The sequence below is a fragment of the Aptenodytes patagonicus genome, chromosome 3 (assembly GCF_965638725.1).
Source record: "Aptenodytes patagonicus chromosome 3, bAptPat1.pri.cur, whole genome shotgun sequence".
Lineage (NCBI taxonomy): Eukaryota > Metazoa > Chordata > Aves > Sphenisciformes > Spheniscidae > Aptenodytes > Aptenodytes patagonicus.
This window is the reverse complement of record NC_134951.1, coordinates 117,870,858-117,894,100: the sequence shown is the minus strand read 5'-3', so window position 1 is coordinate 117,894,100 and position 23,243 is coordinate 117,870,858. Positions and strand designations below refer to the sequence as shown.

The following is a 23,243-nucleotide window of genomic DNA, read 5'->3' as shown; positions in this document are numbered from 1 at the left end:
CTGCCAGCACAACTGCATTTCACTCAGCGCTGGTCAGCTGAGAGCTTCAGCAGCCTCATCACATGCATCCTGCTGCCTCAGCATCCCCCATGTCCAGGCAGGAGGACATGGCTCTGTGGACAGGGGACATGATGAAGGCTTGGCACAAGCTCCACATGGGAAGCAGGGATTTTACAAGGTGTCAGGAAACACTGCGATCCAGCTCCCCGGTGAAACAGGAGAAACTATTTATGTCCTTATCTTCCATCATGGGAAACGGACACAACCATTTCAGCTCAAGCGAGATCCCTGTGATGAACGTCTCATGAGCACAAATGCCAAAGCAAACTGGGATAAATAAGTGTTAAAGTGCAGTAAGAGCCATAAACTTGTGTTTTGTTTTGACAATAGTATCCAAGGTGCCATGGATGGACTGGCTGCACATGCTGGAAACCACTGTCTCAACCATATATCAGATTTGGGCTGCAAGGAAAGACTGGTAGCAGCTAGATGTGGTCTAGACATTTTGGGGTGGAAGACATCAGATGTCTTCAGCTTTTCACAGTACTCTAAATCCAGAGCATCAGGACCCAGTGTTCGGAGATGGGAAGTGCTTGCACTTGCCCATAAAAGTTGTACAGCCCTGGTCCAGGAAATGGCTGCAGTCGGCAGGGTTCACGCATCCCCTCCATCCCCTCCACCTCATCTGGGCTTTTGGGACAGAGGCTTAAGAAAGCTGTCTGAGCAAAGGGCTATCTGTGTGGGATGCCATTATGCCAGAGTTTGGGTAAAACCTGTATAAAGCCAACAGAGATCACCACCTGTACTGAATGAAGAAGAAAATGCCTCTGCTTGTTCCACTCACCCAGCTAGAGGACCTCCCAGCACCACTGTGTGGCAGAGCCACAGTCATGCATGGCTTAGCCATTGGAGGCTGCCAGAACTGCCTGAGCTGGCAGATGAGAGAGCTCTTGCAGCACCTGGTGGAGAGCAAAGGCGACCACCACTCAGTCCGACTGGACACCTTCACAACAGCATGTTTCTGCTGTGGTTTCATGAGCTAATCTGGGCTGGGCCGCATTGCTAGGAGCTGCTGAAAGAAGCAGAATGACTCCTTCTCTTCCCTTAGCGAGAGCCACCCCAAAGAATACCCAGCAACACCAAGTTTGTTGGAAGTCAGCTTAGCAAGCCCAAGACAGTGCAGAGCTCTCCCCTAGTAACACAGCTGGGCAAGCCACAGTCCCACAAAGCCAACACCAAGCAGCAATCCCAAATGTGTGCGCTGGCAAACACCGGCTCTCTGCATATGTATGTGACACAAGCCACCCCTGGCTGGGAGAAAAAGAAACCCTCAACACATGTTTCTGGCCTAAAACCATTTCAACTGTGGCTACAGAAAGCTTTTCAGGAAAGCTTCAGCCAGACTAGATAAACACATTTGAAATGCAGCACACTTGAAAACACCCAGTGGTGTTTTACCCAAAGGACATTTAATTGAAATGCAAAATCCTCCTGTTGAGGTAATAGATGAAGGTTAAGTGAATTGTGTAGGGAAGTCGCACTAGTACCTACAGGTCCCCAGGGTATCATTCCCACACACCACAGAGCAAATCATCTGCAGGGAGGGAACAGGCACCAGCAGGACGCGCAAGGACGGAGAGAAGAGAAGGCTCAGATCACATCCCTGCTCTGACAGCATACTTAAGGCAAAGATCTGAATGCAGGAACACAGCATCCTTCATGCAGAGGTATCCCCCTGCTCAAAATGAATTTCATTTATTTAAGGAGGCAAATAGCAGCTTCCCAGGAAAAACTCTCACGCTAACACCTGCATTGCCAGCCTGAATTTCTACCAAGTGTATCTCAGTTCACTTTTGGGGCTTGGGATGTCCCCAGGACTCATCCGTTACAGCCTCCTCCTGAGGCCATAGTGGGCTGATCACGTACAGAGCATTTCAGGGTGACAAATAAAACCAGCAAAGCCGTATCCAGGACAGACTTTGTAAGCGACCCTATGAAGTTAGTCACTGCTGCCTGAAGCTCTGCAGAGCGAGTTTTTAATCCTCTGAGCTTGCCAGGGAGCAAAGGGCTCTCCACACGTCTGGCAAAGGAGACCCAGCCCCATGGTAGCCAACCCCCTCGAATGCTGCCACAGCATTACTGCAGCAATTTGGCAGCAGACTGCAGCACAGCCTGGGAATGGCTTTGGTTTGGGGCCATTCTCCAGAGCTAGAAAAGTGAGAGACATCAGTGTTGCTGTTTTCATCAGCCAGAGCTGTAAGAAAATGCACCAAAATTGTAATAAGGATCTGAAGGAGCCATGGTAGAACTGGGGGCTAGCACTGGGAAATTGGGGCTGAAGTTTTGGGGGATCCCACATCCCTGTTCCCACGTGGGCAGCACCAGGTTTGGTACATCCCGGGCACAGAGACATTGTAGGGCTCTTGGGGAAGGAGGTGGCAGCAAACTACCCAGCCGTGTGTCTCAGTGCTCACCTCTGAGGCTGGACACTGTCCTCCTGCGCTGTGCTGTGGAGATAGCTGGGCAACAGGCAACGAACCTCACGGACTGCAGACCCTGTGGGGTGCTGGGCTTTGTAATCACGGAGACACAGCCAGAAAATGCATGGGGTGGCACAGCTCGCCCCCGGAGGATCAGCCATCTCTAAGGCTATATTTAGGGCTGCAGCCAACAAGAGGGTCTGTGGCCCTGGCGCAGCCCGGCCAGACCTGGCAGTGAAAGCACCCAGCCCACTTTCTGCACCATACCAAGAAGCCTGAGAGCACCATGGATGCTGTCTGGTTAGTCCCTGCCATGGCAGCAAGCCCAAACCTTCACGCTCATCTTTCAGGCTGCAAGGGCATGGGGCAGCATTAAAAGCCAGGCCTCGACCCGAGCCGGGTTTTCCATCCGTCGCTTAACGCGTCAGCACCAGTCCCACACGAGCACTCGCCTGGGGACACTCCAGTAGCCCAACCCCATCTGGGTGCTGCAGAGCAACTGTGGAAACTGGAGAGACCAAGCAGCACATCTCCTGCCCCGCTTGCCAGGCCGAGTCGCCTACATCTTGAAGCAATCTGAAAATCATTGTCTCCTTGCCTAACGACATCGCTTGGGAATGCAGCCTCAACCACAAGGCCTTCAGCTGCTGCACAGCTCCCAATCCCTGCTGTCTCTGCAGCCGTCTCACTCACCTACAGCCATGCTGAGGAAGCAACAGGCAAGTTGGCTGGCGGTGGCGTATGCCGCAGCATGGCAGCCCCCTGCCTGCCCAGGGCACTTGCACCGAGCAGCAGCTGTGGAGGAAAGAAAGCCAGCACAGATCTCAGCAGGCAATGGCTAGCCTCGGCAGGCGTTTGCCATGACTGCTGTGCTAGCAGAGCCAGAAGCACAGTGCAGTGCTCCACATCCCCAGCCCCATGGGATATCCATGCTCCCCTCAACCCCAAGCCACCCACCCCCAGGCATGCTGAGTGCCCAGCTCCTGGGCACCTCCTCACCAAGCTAAAAGAGCTCTGGACAGAAAGGGAAAAGGAAAGGATCCATTTCACTATGTACCCAGAAGAGCCTAGGTTACCAACCTCTTGAGACACCACAGCTGATGCAAGGATATGAGTAATCCCAGAGCCGCTTGCAACCAAACAAGGAATTAAAAGCATGGGAATGGGATTTGGGAGAGGGCTCTGTGCAAGTTTAAGGTTTCCTGGTTTGGAAAGCAAGCCCAGCACTGTGGGGCTTCTGCAGCTTGTAGCCTAGCCCCACTCTCCAGCCAGGCCCCAGGAGCGTTGCTCTGCAGACTTGCTTCCAGGGGCACTTCAGCAAAGTTCACCCTGGCTCAGCTCAGCCAGATGTGCAAGCCAGCTCCTTTAATGTTCTGCATCTGGAACAGCAGATTAGAAGAGCTGCAGCTCATCTGCAGCGCCCAGGGCAGCAAAGCTCAGAGCACCCAAGCTGCATCCTTCCTCCCCAAAGGGGACCCATCCTCCTCCCCCCCCCCCATGCCAGCAGGAGGCCTTGGATCTGCCCCAGCTGGCTTACAGGAAACAAATAAAATGAAGACCCACAGGTACCAGGATTCAACAGAAGGAGCTAGCTGCAAAAACTGGCACAGCCAGCTCCCCCAAGGAGTTCTTCTGGCAGAGGACATGGCTGGCCAGCGTCTGTTCTGGTCTCTCAAAGCAGAGAGGACCTCAAATGCTCCCATGCCAGAGCAGGGGAGCTCACAGCTGTCCCAGCTCCACTGGGGAGCCCTGGGGAGCTCCCTGGGGATGCACAACTAGCTTGCAAGTCTCAGCCTTGAGGTGGGAGCTGGATGTATTTACACGACCAGCTCAGCACCTAACTAGACAGAGAGCTTGGTACCACACTGCTAAACATTTGTTCCCTGTCTGTTTTCTTTAATGGTTAGCAAAGATGCCATGTTCCCTAGGAAGGCCCTGCTGCAGCACACAGGCGGGTAGCCCACTCTCCCTGGCTCCCCAAACCTGCAGGGCCCTTTGCAACACCCAAGGGGCAAGCAGCACAGCAGCTCACCTGGGGAAGGCCCTGGGTACCTTGCAGCAACCACACAATGCACTTTCCTGTAGAGAGGAGGCCGAGGATACAGCTGTGAGAGAGGAAGGTGATCTGGCCAGAGATGCCCTAGCCCCCACCGCTAACTTGAGGTGGGCAGCAGGAGTAGCCCAAGTCCATCCCCAGGCTGCAGCCCTTCAGCCTCAGACTGAAAGAGCAGGATTAAGAGACATTTTCACCACTTTCTACCAAGTGACCAACTCTGGATGTGTCAGCTAATTAACAAACCTCAGCAAAACAAGGTGTCAGAGATAGCTTTTTGCCACCTGGGATCCATTGCTGATGTATCACCACCCCACCATATCCACACTATGACCTTTATGTTTCTGCCACTGCATTGCTCAGACCATTGAGGAAACAAAGCCTCTGCAATCAACCCAGCAGCAACACAGGCTATTCCTCTTCAGTGAGGAATCACTAAGGGAAAAGGAAGGTTTGGATGAGCTAACACACTCTGGACTCATAGCACTCTGCAGCACTTGCTCCCAGCTCCGTGGACCTGTAACAAGGCAAAGAAGACACAGGCAGAGCATTGCTTTGAAGCTGCCATTGCATCCCTCAGCAGCATGCTTAGCTGCTGCTAATCCAAGCAAAACCAACAACCCAGGCCACAGCTATGAAGACCACCTGGCTCCCTGCAAGCCCAGGGGCAGAGCTAAGGGCAGCCCTTGAAGGAAAAGAGCATCAAACCTCAGCAGAAGGGACTGAGAAGCTCACACTCAGGTCCATGTCCAAAGGAGCTCAACACGGGATGGACACAGGCAGCCCCAAACATGGGACTGATTTATCACAATGTTCTCTGGTAAAGACATTGGGCCAAAGCAGAAGTCTGGTGGCAAAGGCAACCATAGGCATATTTTCAGAAAAGACTATGACCTGTGCTCCATCCCAAGGCCACAAAAGGCATAGTGGAGATCGTGTTAGGGTTTGGGGTCCTGGACTCTCACAGGTTTCAATAACACATTCACAGAAAGCATTATCAAACAGGTCTTGTCTTTAGGAGCAATTTATTAAACATCATTGTCTGCAGGCAGCAATTCCTTCTGTTGCCAAGTCCTCGGGAATGGCTCCAAAGCTGGGGCTTTGCTTTTAGCCACTCTTGGATCAAAGAGCAACAGACTCTGGGTTCAAGCCCCGGCTTGCTTCCAAAGGCTGGGCAATCAAATCACCGGGCTGGAGCATCCCGAGCTTGCTGGTCCAGAGGAAGCACTGAGCCCCCTGTGAGAACAAGGCTCCACTCACTGCAGGCAGGTTTAACTCCTCATGTGCTGGGTGCGCACTCCTCACCAGCAGCTTAGCCCATGCAGGCTTGGTAGCAGTTCCTACAAGGGAGCATTGTTCCAGACACTGAAGCGCTGCTAATGCTCAGGACTGCAACTCTCACCTGACAGCCTTTCCTTCCTGCTGCAGCCAGGAACAGCATGCACAGCCCCACTGTCCCTATGACATCTGGGCCCCAATGGGCTCCACACACCCCTCCTTTTCTTTTCTCTTCTCTTCCCCATCCACAATCATCATCCCAAGCTGTCAGCAGCACTTCTTTGCTTGCTTGCAGTGCCCAGGCTCCTTTCAACCTAGCCTCCACTGCAAACAGCCACGTCTGCAGAGAAGCAAGCCAGGCCTCCCCAGGCCAGGGGAGCCACAAAGAGCAGCACGCAGTAAAAGTGCTCCCCTGGCCTCTCGTCCTGCCCTCTCTGCTGTCACTGGACCAGCCAAGCACTTAGTACCTTGATCCCACCTCCTGCTCCCCATCCACTGCAGCCCAGAGGATGCAGGCTGCCACAGAGCAAGTAACGCACGCCAGCATCTGCTCTTTGTCCTCGCGAGGCTCTCAGTGAGCACAGGGCCCCATACAGACCTCCCATTCATGGCTTGAGCAAGCCATGTGTTTCCTGGCACAGTTCATTATGAACATGCTCCTATAAAAGCTGATTTTTGGCATGCCAGGACTGGGAACAACACATGGGTCAGCTTTTCCTCCCCTCCTGGTCACAGACACGGAGCCAGCAGGCTCATCTGTGCCAGCTGAAGCTATAGAAGCAGGCAAGAAAAATCATGAATGCTTAATAACACAAGCACCCCCCTGCCTCGCAGGTCGGTCCCTATAGCCACATAAAGCAGCTGCTCGGAGCACGCCTGCTCCACACACAGCCTATTCCACTGCTTAGCAGATACCGTAGAAACAGCAGCCAAGCCAAACACCCAGAGAGATTTGCATCTCCAAATGATTTCCAGCCAGCATGTTACTCTGTGCAAGAGGTTCCCGTTGAGAAAGCCTCTCAGACGGGTAGAGTTGCAATAAACCACTCTCTCCCACCAGGCCAGATGGAAATGGTTTGATGCAGGCAAGGAGCTCTGAACACGGCAGGCTTGGTCTGATCAAGCCCAACATCTGGAAAGTCTTTGGGTACCCATCATATAAGCCTTTTAAAACTACGTCATTTCCCATTCCAGTTAAAGTAAAAACAAAAACTCACTCTGCACCCAGGAAAAAAAACCATCCCCATTTGAGTCCACAGCACAACTGGATAGGTACAAAACAGCATTTCCAAAAATGCTCAGCTAGAGCTGTTTTGGCTTCGTGAGCTGGGAGGAACTGCACCAGCACCTAGGAGCTCCAGGTCTGGGGTAAACACAGCATGGTCGTACTGCGGTGGATCAAGACAATGAGGGACTTGGAACACCATCTATTTGCTCTCACAGTTGTACCACACACCTGGATCCAACAGCCCTGCTCTGAGAGCGTGGGTCTGCTCAGACAACCACCGACCCTTTCCCTTTCGTGGTGGTTTGCTCCGGACTTGCAGGAGACGCGATGCCTACACACCACCACTTCACACCAGTTATCACACCACCACACAGGCCACGCGTCTAGTTTTTCTCTGCATGCTCCATGGAGGGCCATGTCGAATCAGCCTGTAGCCATTTGCATCCATGAGCAAAGTTTCAATTGCAGAGCACCCAGATATGCAACCTTCCAGGTGGGATTTACTGATCCAGAGGAGAAGCAATGCAGGATGGAAGTAGGCACAGAGGTATCCCCATCCTGTAACAGCTGGGAGCATCTGCTCATCCCACAGTACTTGGCTGTTTCGCTTGGGTCCCAAATGGAAACTGCAGAGCTGGTCCACTCTTTCCTTACCTCCATCCCTGTGTGCCAATGCAAGATTACATCTGCCCAGAACCTGACCACCCTCATGGACCCCACCAGGAGCCCTATGATATATGGCAGATGCAAGTCCTTGTTTGGAAACATCTTGACTGCTGGCCTACCAGTGAGTGACAATTGCTCTGCAATGGGACCGCAGCCTGAGCTCACCCCTGGTGGCCCACAGCACCTCTCTCCACTGCCCTCTACATGGATGGGTGCTTTTAAACACAGACTCCAAGCGACCCTTGAGAAGCCAACTCTGCCCTTCAAACCAAGCTTTAGAATTAAAAAAAGAAAAGCCGCAACCACTTAGCACAATTTCCATTAGCCTCCCCAGAACTGTTCAGAGAGGCTGCAAGCTGTGGGGGATTTTCTCCCCCGTGGTTAGCAACCCTCCCTGCCCTTCCAGGCCCAGAATCCCATACTTGGGAATGGCTAAGCCCAATTTCGGAGCAATTATCGCAAGAAACCAGAACAAAGCCACTGGGGTTTGAACACTGTAAATCAATTGCTGGAGCAAATGCTGAGGCAATGCTCGCAGTAACGTGCTGGGGTGCAGCTGGCCATGGGAAAAGCTCGCTGCCACACACAGCAGGGAGGTGCCTGCAGCCTCCCTTGCACACAGCCCCAGTCCCAAAGCAGGCAGGAACTGCTCACACATGTGCCGCAGGAGAAAAGACTAGTATAACTGAGAAAAAGGCTCAGCACAAGGACAGCGAGCCCAGGTACCCAGCCGCAGACTCCCGATGGCTGCCGGCATGTACCAGGATAGCCAAGCTACCCTGGCACTGACCTCACTCACCCACCCAGTTCAAGTGAGTTCGGGGCTTCCCCGCCTCTGTTCCTCACACTGCCCATCCTGCTTCCCCAGCACCAGACCCTGTGAATCCCAGCGCCCTCCGCAGCCACACACCCCTCAGGCTTGCTTCTTCCAAGACCATCCCAAGCTCAGTTTCATAACTTTGCCATAGGAGCTCTGCAGCCTCTATCCCCCACAGCTCCCTGCCTTCATCCTGGCACCGGCAGCAAGCAGAGACCCTGCTTTACTGTGTGCTCAAAGCCAAGCAGCAGGATAAGAGAAGAGCCACCCCAAAGCAACATGACATGATAACCTCTGCAGTCAGGGACAGGGCAGTGGTGGGGAGCAAGGTCCAGGGCATTTCCCACTGTGCAAGCTAGCTGCTGCTCTGCCAATAAGCAAGAACAGCAACAAGGGTGCTACACTGCAGCCACAGAGCGATGGGAACATTACGGGAGGTTCCTCCTTATTCCCAAGCAGAGCAGGACTGCGGCCAACCAATATGCCACTGCAGGCTTACTTGGGCTGGCGGGACAACTACAAGCGCAGTTTGTCTCCAAGGCTGGGTGGTCTTTAGGGTATGGAGGACGTGTCTAGGCTGAACCGCTAGCTCTGCCTTTGCTCCACAGTCTCTCCCAACATCTCAGCATCTTGCTCAAACAGGGGAAAGCTGGAGCAAGCCAGGGAAGTCCCAGTGGTAGCTAAGCTCCTTGGCTCCCCACAACAGCTGAGGCTGCCGAACCAGAACAACTGGCCTTGGCCCCGCAGGAGGCCCCCATCTGTCCTGGGAGCAGGTCGACACCACTCTGAGCTATGCTCTGCAACAGGGCTGCGCCTGTGCTCCTGGCATCTGCTGCAAGAGGAGGCACGGGCATCTCTGGGGACACACGCCTGGTACCAGGGAAAGGATGCCATTCTGTTGGGCCACTGAGGCAACCGGGTCATCCCAGGCCCTAAGAGAAGCCCAGGTACCCCTCCTGAACCCCCACCCCAGAGAACCAGCCCAAGCCATGAGTGCAGTGCTGAGGTGGTACAGCTGGGAGGGGGATAGGACAGAGTTAGCAGCCAGACCACAGCTTCTCCTGCCCAAACACTCAGGGCACAGGTGCATGCTGGCAGCTGTCTGCACCACTCGGCCTCTGGCTTGTGGAGAAGAAAGCTTGCTTTGATCAGGCAGGTGGGCCCGTGCCTGCTTGCTGAGCAGCACAGGCAGTGGTGGCCATGGGACCCCCAGGAAGGCCAGGACAGTATCTTGGTGGCAGACAAACAGAGGAACAAGTGAGACAAAGGCCACAAGCCCGGTGCAGGAGCTGGGAATCCTGCTGGCTCAATTAAACCATCTTTAACGGTGCGTCAGCCAAAGGCTCCTGAGCAGACATTGCCAGCTGCGTTGCCAAGCCCCAGTGAGAAACACAAATGCTTCAAGGGTGACTCAGCACCAGCGACAGACTTGCACCCACTGGTCCTGCCAGCCGACTCTCCCAGGCTTGCTCAGAGCCCTTGAGCTTTCCCTGGCTTCTTCAGAAACACTGATTTATAGCTGACATGTACTACTGGCAGTGCATGGCAGGCTGGAGACACAGCTAATCTGGAGGCTGAGCTCTCTGGCCAGCACAGCAAAGGTATTGCATTTTTCTCCCATGAAAGGAAACATGGCAGACAGGTGCCAAGTGGAGCCAGGATGAGCTGCATGCTACCTGTGCAGTGGTCTCAAAGGACGATGCTTCCCCTACAATTTAAACAAGGGGCATATGAGAATGCAAAGGTCTTTACTAAGCAAAACCCCTCTGGTGGTAGAGGAGAGCCCAGGCAGTGTTGAACAGCCAGGGAGGTCCCGCCAGCGGGGAAAAGCTGCGACAGAGCTGGCTCAGGGCTCAGCGCTGCTTGCCCTGGGGCTGGAGGCGAGACCCTGCAGCAACAAGGCTGCGTTGCTTCACCCACAAAGTCCGTGTGGCTGAGAACTCGTCTCATGGTAGTTGGGGCCAGCACCTCCTGGTACCACACGAGTGCTCAGCACTACATCCTCACGCCCCTTCACTCAGGCTGAGGGCCGAAGGCTGATATTGTTCCTGCCATCCCAAGCCCAGCCAAGAGGGATTCCTCCACAACAGCGCTGTGTGTGGTGGGAGCCCCTGGCCATGGCTTCACGTTTTTCCTGTTCCAGCTGAAACGCCGTTCCAGGAGATGATGGGAAAAACCAGAACAAGCTCCATAAAGCTGCCTGGCGCTCCCCTTCAGCAAACAGGAGTCCCAGACAGCCCAGAGAATGGAAACTCGGGATGCAGAGACAAAAGGTGGCGGGGGGGGAGGAGGCCAGGGCAAGGGAAGCAGTGCGAAGAGAAGAAGCACGCACATGAGGCCTTCAAGCAAAGCCAGCTGCTTCGTCAACACACCATCAGAGAAGACAAGGCTGCTGCAAGACAAGGCTGCTGCTCAGAGCTGGCTCCTCTCCATGCAGCGAGGCCATCAGGTCAGCACACGAGCCAAGGCTGTGCTGGGCACAGCGCACTCCTGCCAGCAGGCCCTCCTTGCTCTCCCAGGACTGTTTGTTGGAAAATGAAGCAGATTTGGCACTGAAGCTGCTTGAGTGAGCTTGCTTCTCTGCATGCTGCCACCAAACCCACTGGAAGGAGGAAAACCTCCCCAGTACTATCCAAACCTGCTCTGGCTCTCGGATGTGCTTGGTCAGGACATCTTGCAGATCTTGCTTTCTGAGGGGGCCGGGTGGGAGGGTTACAACCTTATCTGGCAGACCCCAAGCCAGACATGGCTCGCCAGCAAGCTCCACAAACACCCTGGGAGCAACAGAGCAGGGACAGCAGCTGGGGGAGCCGACGGGGGGAGGGAGGGTGCAGACAAGAACTCACATCTACACCAGCGCAAGTACCCTTGGCATCCCACTCTCCATTTTGCCAACAGCTATATGTTTACACTATCTACAAGGACTTCAAGCCCACCCATAAGCAACCCTCCAGCCCCAAGGAGGACCCTCTGAGCTGGGGACAAAGGGACAGCTGCACTCCTGAGCCTTGCGTGCAAGGAAGCAGACAGGGAGCTTATTTATCTCCCAAGCCCTGCTCTGGGATAAATATTTTAAATCTCTCTCCAGGTCATGGCAGTATATTTACAGCTAAGTTTCCCTTAGTTATCTGCCTGCCTCAGATGGATTTGCCACAAAGCCAGGAAGATCCAGCTGGCCAAGCTCTCCAGACAGCTTATAGCTCATGGGAGAAATGGTTCATCCAGCGCCATAGTCTTGAAAATGACACCCATGCCGTGGCAACTGCTGCAGGGATTCAGTTGTGCACCCCTGCATGCAGCTGCCTCTGCATGGCCCACCCACAAGCATGCATCCAGCCACTCTGCCTTCCCAGGAGCAAGGGGACGGCACAGAGGCTGGGGGATGCCACATACAGCACTACATTGGGGGCAATCCAGCAGCCATATTCCCCACAGAGCAAGGCTGCGCCGTGGGTCCAGATTGAGGTGAGTCTCTGGAGCATCCTGCTTCGCCACTTGGTTTACTGCAGGTTTGACCTGTTTGCTCCCCTCCCATAGGAAGGGAAGAAGCTCCCAGGAAAGGTGCTCCTGACAACACACACCAGCTTTTCCTAGCAGCCACCTGTGCTGCAAGCCAAAAATTGCCCCATGCATCCAGCAGTGCCAGAGACAAGTGAAGCTGCCAAAACGCATTGAGGAGACACCTGAAATAGGCCTCACTCCACTAGCTGCATTGGTGCCTCTCCTATTTATATGGGCTCTACACTGTTAGGTTTTGACCTCTGCCTGCATCTGAAGCTTGCCGAGGAGGGTCTGGATGCCCAGGGCTTCTCTCTGGGTTCGTATAATTTCTGTGTCACCCCTCAGGAGCATTTCAGGGACACTAGTTAATACTGCCTGCTGTGCACTGCACATCCATTTTCAGTCTATATGGCACTGCCTTCCTCCTGGCTACAAAGCGTCATCCACAACTCCCCATATCTGTCTCCAGCTACACCGTACAGGTCTGCAGATTTCATCCAGCTCCTTCTCTTTTCATTGCTGGAAAGCTGAAGACCAGTCCCATTTCACAATCACCATTTATGGTTGTGCAGGGCAGCACTGCTGTCCAGCTACAGCCCAGGACCTGCCTCCTGGGAGAAACATCACTGGGGAGGCTGGACCTGCAGTACCACCTCTGAAAGCAAAGAAGGCACAGAAGGGAACAGTTCCTTGTTTATTTTCATTAGTGCCATTTATGAATCTATATTGAAAGCCACAAAAATAGGAAAGTAGACAGAGAAGCTAATATTTCCTCTGCTCATGCAATATTAATTAAAAGGTAGCTTCTCTATGAGACATTGCTACATTACCTCTCAGCTAAAAATGGAGAAAAGGCACTGAGTGGGAAGAATATGCAAGCAGGGCACTTTCTAGAATACTTCTACAAATCGATAACTAGGCAGAATGCTTGCTACAGATAGCTCTAATGCTATGACAAATTAAAGAAAAGCTCAGGTATAACGGACTCGCAGAGACAGATATTCATACTAACCAAATCTCCTTGAAAAACAAGAGCTTTTCTCAATAGCAGCAGGACAGCTGATTCCCAGTGTATCTGGAGAACACGCAATTCTTATTGGACAGTCACTAATCCACTAGTGGAAGAGCAGCAGGACATCCTAAGCAACCAAATGCCAAGGAAGCACACAAACAGTGGCAACAGACACGCAACGACCTGGAGACTAAGAAGTTGTGCTGAGATATCTGCAGGTGCCTGGCTGCTCACTGTGGCCGCTCGGCAATCCAGGTAAAATGGATTGTTCCATCAGACCCATGTCATGTCTTTGTCTGCATGGGAGCCACGCAGGAGAGCATCTCCAGCCAGTAAGAGGCAGGGCCAAATCCCAGCAAGGCCACAGAACACAGTGTGACACTGAAGGATACCCAGCACGACACTCTTGTTTCTTGGGTGCTTATTTCCTTGCCAAAATGTTAACCATTCAGATTAATGGTTTCTGCTTCAGGCCATGTGGTTTTGAGACTTTTCCTTAGTTGAGTGGAAGAATTCTTATCAAAAAAGTCTCTGATTTCCAAGAACCACCTGAACATCTCAGCAGCCCTGCCCCAGCTCTGCTCTGATTTCTCACCATCTGTCATGAACCAGGGGCCTGGCTCAAGGAGGCAAGAGCAATCTCAAGATGGGATGAAGAAACCACAGCCACATCTGGCAAAACAGCAGTGCTCACAGCCAGGCATCGGAGGGAAGCTGAGCAACAGGAAAGTCCAAGAAGGGGATGCGTGGCATGCCATGGGGGGGGATCCTGGATACAGAATAGGAGAGACAGGAGGCACAACTGGAAAAGGAACAGCTGCACCTGGGCCACAGCAACAAGGCAGCAGGACAGAGGCAGGCCTGGGCAGAAGGGTCAATGCTGCTGTGCCAGGTGAGGCCCCAGCAAGCAGCTCCTCCACTTATGCATCTGAAGGCTGCAAGCACAGACAACATGCAGGGAGAGCCATCGGGAGCTAACTCAGCAGAGAAAAACCACACGTGTTGCCTTCGTAGCTCAGCTTTTGCTTGGAATATGGTGGATAAACATCTGTTCAAACCCGGCTGGAGGAAAGGGCGATCTCAAGACAATCGGCTGACATCCAGCCAGGTCACTGCTACAGAAGGAGGCTCAGCCCAGGAACTGGCCACTCCCGTAGCACCTGCCAGGTGCTCTCAGATGTCTCTCAGACTCCCAGTGTTCACAGCAGGCAATATGGAGGGATAGGAACAAAGAAGAACGCCAAGTAACTCACAGGAAGCTCAATTTCCTTTGGTCCAAGATGATCTGCACAATTCTTCAGCTGTTGGAGGGGACTTTCAATGTTGGTCCCTCTCCAGGGCAGCTGCAGACACAACTGAATGACTTGTCCTCAGCAGCACAAACCCATCTATGCTCCCATGGATGGTTTGGGAGAGCTGGATGCACTGCCCTGTGTGGCAACCTACAAGACTGCCTGGTTTTATCTTCTCTGATCTTGTCTTTGCTGCGAAAGACAAAAACCATAACCTTTCCTCCCATGAAAGCTTCCCACTGACACAGGCACTGCCAGCAACTTCAACAGAGCCAGCACCGCGGAGCAGCTCCATGCCATGCAAGTGATGGGCTTCCCCAGCAGAGCCAGGACACACACCAAAGCATGCTGCGTGGAGAGCAATAAAGGCACTTGCAAGCCGCAGCTTGTTGTGCCTTTAACCATTTGGAGAGTCACTGTATGTTTTGGAATCAAAGGCTTCCTTTGTGCTTCTAAAGGGGCCAACGAGCAACCGTAATGAGAAGAGCATTTATAGTTGGTCTTAAGCAATGTGCCTATCTTGTGCCAGCATCACGTTTAACAGCAAGGACAACCCTGCACAGAGCTGCCCAGAGGCACATAAGCCTTCCCTCTGCAGCGAGAATAGGGCTTTGCCTCCCTGTGCTATGGCTTTGGGGACAGAGCCCTCTGGCTTGGGGTGACGGAGGACAGAGCCAACTCGCCGGCACACCCATATCGACAGCAGTAGGGCGCCGTCTTGGCTGCTTTTCAGGGCGGCCCAAGCTGCACCCAGGCATAAAATCCTGATGTTGGGACAAACCTCATCTCACAACAGCATCGCAGGAGAGGAAAAGTTATAAAGCCTGTCACCTCAGAGCTACCCTGAAAACAAATACCTGTCGTTAGCACTGAGGTCTGAGTGCAAAGCGCTCACAGACACTCCTGTCCTCCAGAACAGAAGTCATCTAGGAACTGAACGTATGTCAACCAGGGGCTGAAATATAAGTAGACTTCTAATAATCACTCACTTAAACCCCAGCCTGTTCCTGCACCAGCTCCCAGCACAGGCAGCAACCCTGTGTCATCGCTTTCTCCCAGCCTGCAACATCTCGCTTCCTGGAGCAGGAGGGTTCACGCACCTGAAATCAAATGTGTCACCCCACTTTCTAGACCGGAGTCTGTTTGTATCAGTTTTCCTCATTCATCATCCTGCACAATATGAACACTGATCCAAGACAACCTCACAAGAGGTCCAGACCATCTGACAGTGGTGGATTCAATTCACACACACTCAGGGGCCCTGTACACACCCCAGTCCACAAATGCCAAACTTCCTGCCTGTTCCATTCAAATCAGAGCTTAATTTGACAAGGAGAAGACAGGTCATTGGTATCCCACCGGCAAGCTCCATCTCACATGAGGAATCATCGGTTAAAAACAGGCATGCCTCCTCTCCAGACTTACAATTTGTATGCACCCTCTGTGCAAGGGGACAGGGAGTTCACGAGTACTCATCACTGCGATGTTCCACCCTGGCAAGTCCCAGTCTCAATTCTCCTGTGGTTGGATCTGGCTAGTTTTCATTTCTGCTCTCTGGGGCACCTGGACAGCTCAAGCATCCATCTGTTCACTATCAAACAGGAATGTTTTAAGTAGTGACCTGGGCCTCGCCTGGATGTTACCTAATATTTTTAAGGATTAAAATGCGTTTTCAAGAGAAGTCCTTGCACAACAACTTGACAGGGTCAAAATCGGAGAATAGAGGATGGATTTTTGAAAGCTGACCAAATCAAAAGAGCAGCCCCAGGCAGTAACAGTCTGCAAAGAGTATCAACAAAAGCACCTACCCATCAACCTTCCCAAAGTGCTCTAAGACAAGCAGGCTCGGGAATGGCCTGAGCTGGGCCAGCACACCAAAACTCCTCATCCCCGGCACACAGACCAGGCTTTCAGAAGCTTGCAAACCACTCTGAAGTCCCCCTCGCCTCTCTTTGCTGATCAGACAGCACGTATTAGTTACCTCTCAGAGGAGAGGAAAGCAGTCTGTTCTGTGCTCAGACAGAGAACGCTTCCCCGAAAAAGGCGAGACTTAATTTAAGACTACAAGTACCATACGGCTCAGCCTTTTAAGCTCAGGAAAAACATTTTTGTATTAAATTTTAAAAAAAGCTGGCAAGAGTGAGGAACAGAGCTGGAGCAGCAGTCAATGAAAAGCACATGCGCTGCAGACCTGGCTGCCAATACAAATTGATGCTTTGAAACAAAGACCACTTGTGTTTGGCTTGAAGATCTTCCACAGCTACTCAGCAGGGGCTGCACAGATTAAAAGGAGACACAGGTAAACACAGGAGAACAGAGCTTGCTGCCAAGTGTTTCCCCAGAACAAAGGAATGACCCGAAATGGAGTCCCTGCCTTGACGAGGTGGCATGGGTTCATCCTCACCGTGCTGCAATGTGCCAAAGCAGGCAGAGGCAAGAGGAAACACTGTACAAACCTTTGGGCAGGACTCTGTTCAACCTGAATTCAAGCAGCACCCAGACCCACAGACACACAGCCTGGACCCGGAGAGCTGCAGCTGCTTAACACACTGAATGTGCCTCCAACCTCAAGAGCCCACAGGAGCTTCACTACAACCAGCCTGTGCCCATCTCCCATGGAGGAGTATATCCAGAAGAAACCCCAGACAACTATTCTTTCAGTGCTCCACTCCTTGAGACCGCAGACACTCGTGAGCATCCTGCAAAGCTTCTGTTGCACTCTGGCCTAGTTCCCAAACCAACCTACATCTGTATAAAGACACGCTTTGCAAGCCTCTCTTCCTTCCCACTGCCTGCACAGTGGTATGTTCAGAAGGCACAAGAAGAGTCAAACAGGAGATGATCTTCCTCACGATGATCCTTCAGTCTGGCCCTTTTTTGTTTAGGGACACCAGCTGTCCGGTCTAAACAGCAATAGCAACGGTTCCCATTACAATGCAAAGTGGATTTGCTGGCACCATGTGACTCGAGAGGTGATGGGACACTGCTCCCTGACATAGCACCCAACAGCAATGCAGGAAAGCAGCCCCCGGATCAGATCCCCCAGCAACAGGTGAGGAAGAGACAAACGGAGAGCTGACAGCTCATCAACACAACCAGCACAGCAGATCCTGATAGGGTTAGGTAGGATGGAGGAGGTGGAAGTGCAGGACCCTGCCCAGGCCACATCCTCCAGAATCAAAAAGCCGTGTGCTTCCTTTCTTATGCTGTGGTTCAACAGCTTTGGCACTAGGAAGTGAGCAAACAGCTTCTAAAAGACCCCAGGGTCCCCCACCTTACTCACACTCCCTCTGAACAACCTCCCTAAAAGGCAAGAGATGCACAATGTATCTGGACTGCTGAAAGCTCACAAAGACATCAGGATCAAGACGTGAACCACATGCAGAGCCTCCCAACCACGACAAAGCCCAGGGAACAGCCCCTGCTCTAGCAGGCAGCCACATGAAAAGCCTAAAAACCTGCAGCATCCCTATCTGCTCCCTGTCAGGTCTCTCTCTGAGAACAAATCCTTCCATGCCCAGCAGTGGGATTGCTTCTTCCAGGCAAACCAGCACAGAAGGTATGCTACATTCACAGCACAGTCATTTAAACCCACTGCGCAATATAACATCTGCTTTTCTAACAGACTAAAGGTATTTACAAGCAGCTCTTGGATGCCACCTCCCAACATCCTCCAGGCAAGGAGCAGGACATGGAAACAGGCCACCCAGCGCGACACCTCTGCCATGCTGAAATGCACGCTGATGCCCAAGAACCAACATGTTACCAATCGTCAAATCGTCACTTCTTCATCTCCCTTCCCCTTCTCTCCCAAGACACAGTTGATTTCTTATAAAGGTAAAAGACACTACGCTTGCCCTTCTCCCACCTTGGGCATGACCAGCCTTCTCCAGGAGGTATTGCCATGCCAAAGGCCTGGGGAGGTGAATTGGTACAGCTGCCTCTTTGACTTACACAGCAAAATCCACTGTGCTAGTTCACAGCTTTTGCAACCCCCCCCAAACCCAATGTTAACAGCCCACGCAACTTAAATCTTCATAAAGGAGAATGTTCCTGTGCATCTGCCAAGCATCTTGCCAGCCTCACTGCCCTCCAGGCCTCCAAAGAGCTGCCTGTCCCAGGCCATGAGACCACCACTCATGTTAGGAGAAGGAGACCTGTTTCCTTGGGGTCTGGACAAACAATTGCATGTCCTCCGATCTCAGGGGAATTTCCCTGCAAACACCGCAGCAGCAACTGCCTTCACAAAGAGCATGTTTGTACCCAAGTCCATCTGCTGCTAAATAAGCATTTGTTCCAAGTTCCCAAATATCGAAAGCAGTGGAAACACCCACTGCTAATGTGAAATATTTTGCATTCCAGGCCTGAGAGCTATGCTTGAAAATGTTCAGAGAGGAAAGAGTGTTTATTCACTGGAGAGAGGTGTAGGTCCAGCTATTTACTTAAGTCCACGTGTGCTTGCTGGAAGACAGCTTTGATCTTTGCAGCTCAAATAGCAGATGAATTGCAATGAAGGGAAGAAAAATATTAGTGTAAAGTTCCCCTAGTAAATACCTGTAACCAGGCCTCACAGCCTTCAGATCTTTAAGTGCCTTATCGCTTACAGCCAGACTGGCCCTTGCATTCTTGCCCACTGCCCCAAAGCCAGGCTCTTCTCTTCCCACTCCTTTCCTACCTTCTTCTCTCCATTCCCCTTGGTCTCCCTGGCCTTTGGAGAAAGTGCAGCCTGCCCTTCCAGGACACGTATGCCTATCTGCTTGGATGCAACATGGACTAGCCTTTGGTCAAACAAGGTGAGACCTATCCACCTGAGCGACACGCAGACATGTGGTGCCATCCACCCACCTCTCTTGAGCAAGAGGGCTTCAGCAGTCTGGGAGGAAACGCACTCCCATCAGCAAGAGCATTCATCACCCAGCATGTAACTAAATACAGGTGCTTGCTGCAGTTTAAACATCTGCCCACTTGCCTTTAGAAGATGGTCTCATTCCAGATCAATTAAGAGATCAGAGGACATGTTTAAAGGATGCAGAACATGACAACCCTCTGGTCAGTGCCAGCTCTCAGTGGTCCAGGACCCACTGTGCAGACAAAGAAGTGCCTATGGCCATGACTATGGAGCTGCTGTGCCTTTGAAGCTCCTGCTACATCGGGGTTACAGCCTGCCCAGAGGACTGCCTGAGCACAGCCAAGTCCCAAGGCGGGATCACAGGCTTTATAAGAAAAGAATGGTATTGGCTTGTCACCACTTTGCCCCAAAACAGCCCAGAAATGTGCTGAGCAGCACAGCTTTTTGGCTGCTGAAGGGATGCTCACTCAGATCAACTGTCATAGTACTTGGTCTGGCTGCAGAGGACTTGGAGTTGCTAGAAAACAGATTGCAACTTCACCTCAAAGAGCGAAAGTCGCCTAAGTTGTACTGTTGGAAATTTATTTTGGACCCTTTAAACCCAAGAGAAATTCTCAGATCCTATCTGATCATTCCTGTTTTCAGAGATGTTCTTCTTTAGGAACAGGCTTGCTAGCAAGCACAAGAAAAGCACTGCCATACGGAAACATACAGCTCAACACAGGACATGGAGGCACTTCCAGAACAAAGTAGACCTTTTGGGGTTTTTTTAGCTTTAAAGAAAAGTTGACTCAGCAAATATTTCCTCCGCTAGCATTTCAACCACATGTTCCAGCAGAAGCCAGCACACATCTGGCACGCTGCAGTGTCATTGCCAGAAAGATCACAGCTTCGCTGAGCAACGGAAATGGAGGAACAGGGACCAGCAGTCCAGGCACCGAGGACTCCTGGAACACATACGTGGCAAAGGAGGATCACAGAAAGGACCTGCGTGAGCCATGGATACCCCACACTTCACAGGTCTTTCCCCAGCCCCCTCTCCAAACAGCATCCACAGGCAAAGGGAGACACTGCCCCGCAACCTGCAAAACTTATCACTAGCCCATAAAACCTAGACATCAAACTGTACATTTCAGCCACATTGCTGGCGTCTGAGGTTTTTTACAGTGTCCGTGAGCCGGACGGCAGCACGTTCCTCCCACTGCTGTAGGACACGGTCCTGCTGAGCAGGAGAAATGAAGGAGAGTGCATGCTTGGAGCAGCACAGAAACTCCAGCAACTGGAGGGGGGAGCGTGCCGGCAGGAAAGGCAGTGGACAGCCCTCATGGGCAGGCCTGCACATCCCAGCTGCTGGTGGCAGCACACTGGCAGGCAGGTCCACAGGGCCCTGTGGCTCCAAACCAGAGTCCAAGCAAAGCATGTACTCCCCCTCCAGAAACAGCCTTCCCAGAAGGCTGCCAAGGCAATCAGCAATTACAGTGCTAATCAGCTAAATAAGTGCTGCTTTTCCTGCTTATCAGCTGTAAATTGGACATTACTTGCAGCCTGGCAGCAGGGCTTAGCCACAGCTCCAGACACACAAAGAACAGAAGCAGCAGCACTATAAATACCTTTCCTTCAGAGGCAGTATCCTCCCCAGGTGCTAGACTAAGATTGCTCTTGATTTTGCAGCTGAAACTGCAAAAGAAACTGTAAAATTGTGCACAGTGACACAGAAGGGACCACAAGCAGGTACTGGCAACATGCAGGACCCTGTCTGCAGAGTTCCCAACCGAAGGGGGCGAGAAACAAGGTGGCATGGCGTGGGGCAGACACAGCACCCTTCAAAACCAGGCTGGAAACCCGCTCACAGCCCTTGTGGCTCTCGCACCACAGCCAAAACCCCGGGCTCCTCAGGCAAGGAAAATGGCGCTAGGAGGCCAGCAGGGAGAAACACCATGGAGCAGAGTGAGGGAAGGGGGGTTTGGGCCATGCGGCTGGAGTGTTTCAGTGTTCAACACCGAAAAGCAGCTGCCAGGAAAATCAACCGGCCACCCCCAAGCCTCTGTGCCACCGATGAGGACGGCAGAGCTGGGAACAGGCAGGGAGGCTGGCTCACACCCTGCACAGCATAGAGGGTGGCACGGGGGGGAGGGGGGCGGCTCATCCGGATGTGTTCAGCAAGGGACAAAACCCCCTCAGCGGCGGGCAGGCCAATTTCTACGGGTGGGAGTCCACTGCATGCCCACTGTTTTTTCTCCGAGTTTTGATCTGCTCAGATTTCATGGGAAAACCACCCACTGCTGCACACAAATAGCATTCCTGGTGTCAGCCCTCACCACGGGGCCCAGAGAGGCTGCGAGACGGGGCCGAGCCCAGCGAGAGGGGGCTCCAGGAGCCACCTCCCCGGAGCGCCGCTGCTCCGGGAGCGCCTGTTCGCCATCTCCCAGACGGCAAGTATCCGCCGCATTTGCATCCGAGTTCATTTAAACACGACGCTCCCCTTACGAGCGGGCGGGCAGGGCGAGCCGGCGCACGCCGGGGAAGGAGAGCCGGGGCGAGGCGCTCCGGCGACTCCCGCAGCGCAGCGGGGCTCCGCGGGGCGGGGGCGCGGCCGCCCTCCGGGGTCGAAGCGACGGGGCCCCGCCGGCCCGTCCCGGGACGCCGGGCTCCATCACCGCCGGCCTCACGGGAACCCGGGGGGCCCGGACCACCGGGGACTCGGCCCAGGAGGCGGCCACGCCGCCTCCACCCCCCGGGGGCGGCGGCCGCGGAGCGCCTCCGCCCCGTCGACGGCCCCAGCGCGGCCCCGCTGCGGGCGCCGGGGGGCGCGAAGCCCCACCGCCGCGGGCGGGCACCGGGACCCGCATCCCCAGGGCGGGGGAGGTTCGGCGCCTGGCCCAGCCCGCACTCACCCAGCACCAGGAGCGCCCGCACCGCCGCCATCCTCTGCGCCGCTCCCCGCCGCGCCGGTCAGCGCGCTCCCCGGCCCGTGGCCATGCCGCCGCCCCGCCTGCCGCCGCCGCCGCCGGGAGGGGCTTCCGGGGGCGGGGCGGCCACCGGAAACCGGGCGGGGCCCGAGCAGCAGCGGCCCGGGGGGAGCGGGTCCCCGCGGGCAGCTCCCGGCTCAGCCCCCCCCGCTCGGCCGGCAGCCCCCGCCGCGGTGCTCGAGGCGAAGGGCTCGCCGGCACCATCCCCCGTAGAGCAGGCCCGAAGGGCCACTGGGGAGCCGGGGCGGTCGCCGAGCCTCACTAGCACGGGGGACGAGGGTCGCGCCAGCAGACTCTGGGCTGGCCGGCTGGGACCCCCGCGCCGCAGGGCGCTGGGAGCCCCTGCTCCCGTCCGCAGCAAGCCCCAACATGAGGTGTCCGGAGCATCGAGGAGGCAACAGAGCTCCCCCTCCCGCCAAGGGGCTCCTCACAGACGGGCTGTTTGTTAAACTGATGGTAGAAGTTCCCCATCTGTACCGCTGTTGAGAGACCCTGTGAAAGCACAGGGGCACCTGGGAGCCAGGAGCTCTGCACCCCGCTACGGGCAGAGGGCTGGACACACAGCCCCAGCTGCACAACACATTGCCTGCTCCTCCACATCACCCAAAGTCGGGGCACAGCAGTGCAAGCCGGCCTGACCACCTGCATGGTGCAGGCTGGAAGCCTCCCTGCCCGACCGAACGCCTCCCATGGAGCCTGCTGCAGCCCTGCACCACCAGCTCTGGCAGTTGCAGCTCTGAACACCAGCTTTCCAGCCGTTTTGTTGAGCCTCCAAAATGCTGGCTGCTTCTGGTACTGTGTGGAAGACTCACCATCAGACACCCCACAGCATCCCCGAGAGCGCTGCTGCATCCATCACAGAGGATGCTGAAGCCTTGACTCAGCAAAGCCTGTGGCACAGGATCAGAGCATGCCTGCTGCCCTGCGTGGCAGTGCCAGCCTGGAGCTGCAACAGAAGCCCCTGCCATTACCACCTCCAGCAGGGCCTAGGAGACCACGGAGCTGCCCCAGTGGGGCGCGTGGCTGTGCGGCTTTGCCAGTAGCCGCAGACCAGTCCTCTCTCGTAGGGAAGCCACCACTTCCTGTCACTGAAAGCTG

The 23,243-nt window shown here is 54.0% G+C and overlaps 1 protein-coding gene across 1 annotated transcript in view; it reads right to left on the bottom strand.

Moving 5' to 3' along the window:
* The window catches only part of PTK7 (protein tyrosine kinase 7 (inactive)), a 38,949-nt gene extending 16,802 nt beyond the window's left edge, over positions 1 to 22,147 (bottom strand). Inside the window, exon 1 of the mRNA XM_076334867.1 lies at positions 22,071 to 22,147. Within this exon, the coding sequence (XP_076190982.1) occupies positions 22,071 to 22,101 (31 nt within the window). The 5' untranslated portion in view covers positions 22,102 to 22,147. The remainder of the gene's footprint in view (positions 1 to 22,070) is intronic.
* Between the last annotated feature and the right edge of the window lie 1,096 nt (positions 22,148 to 23,243).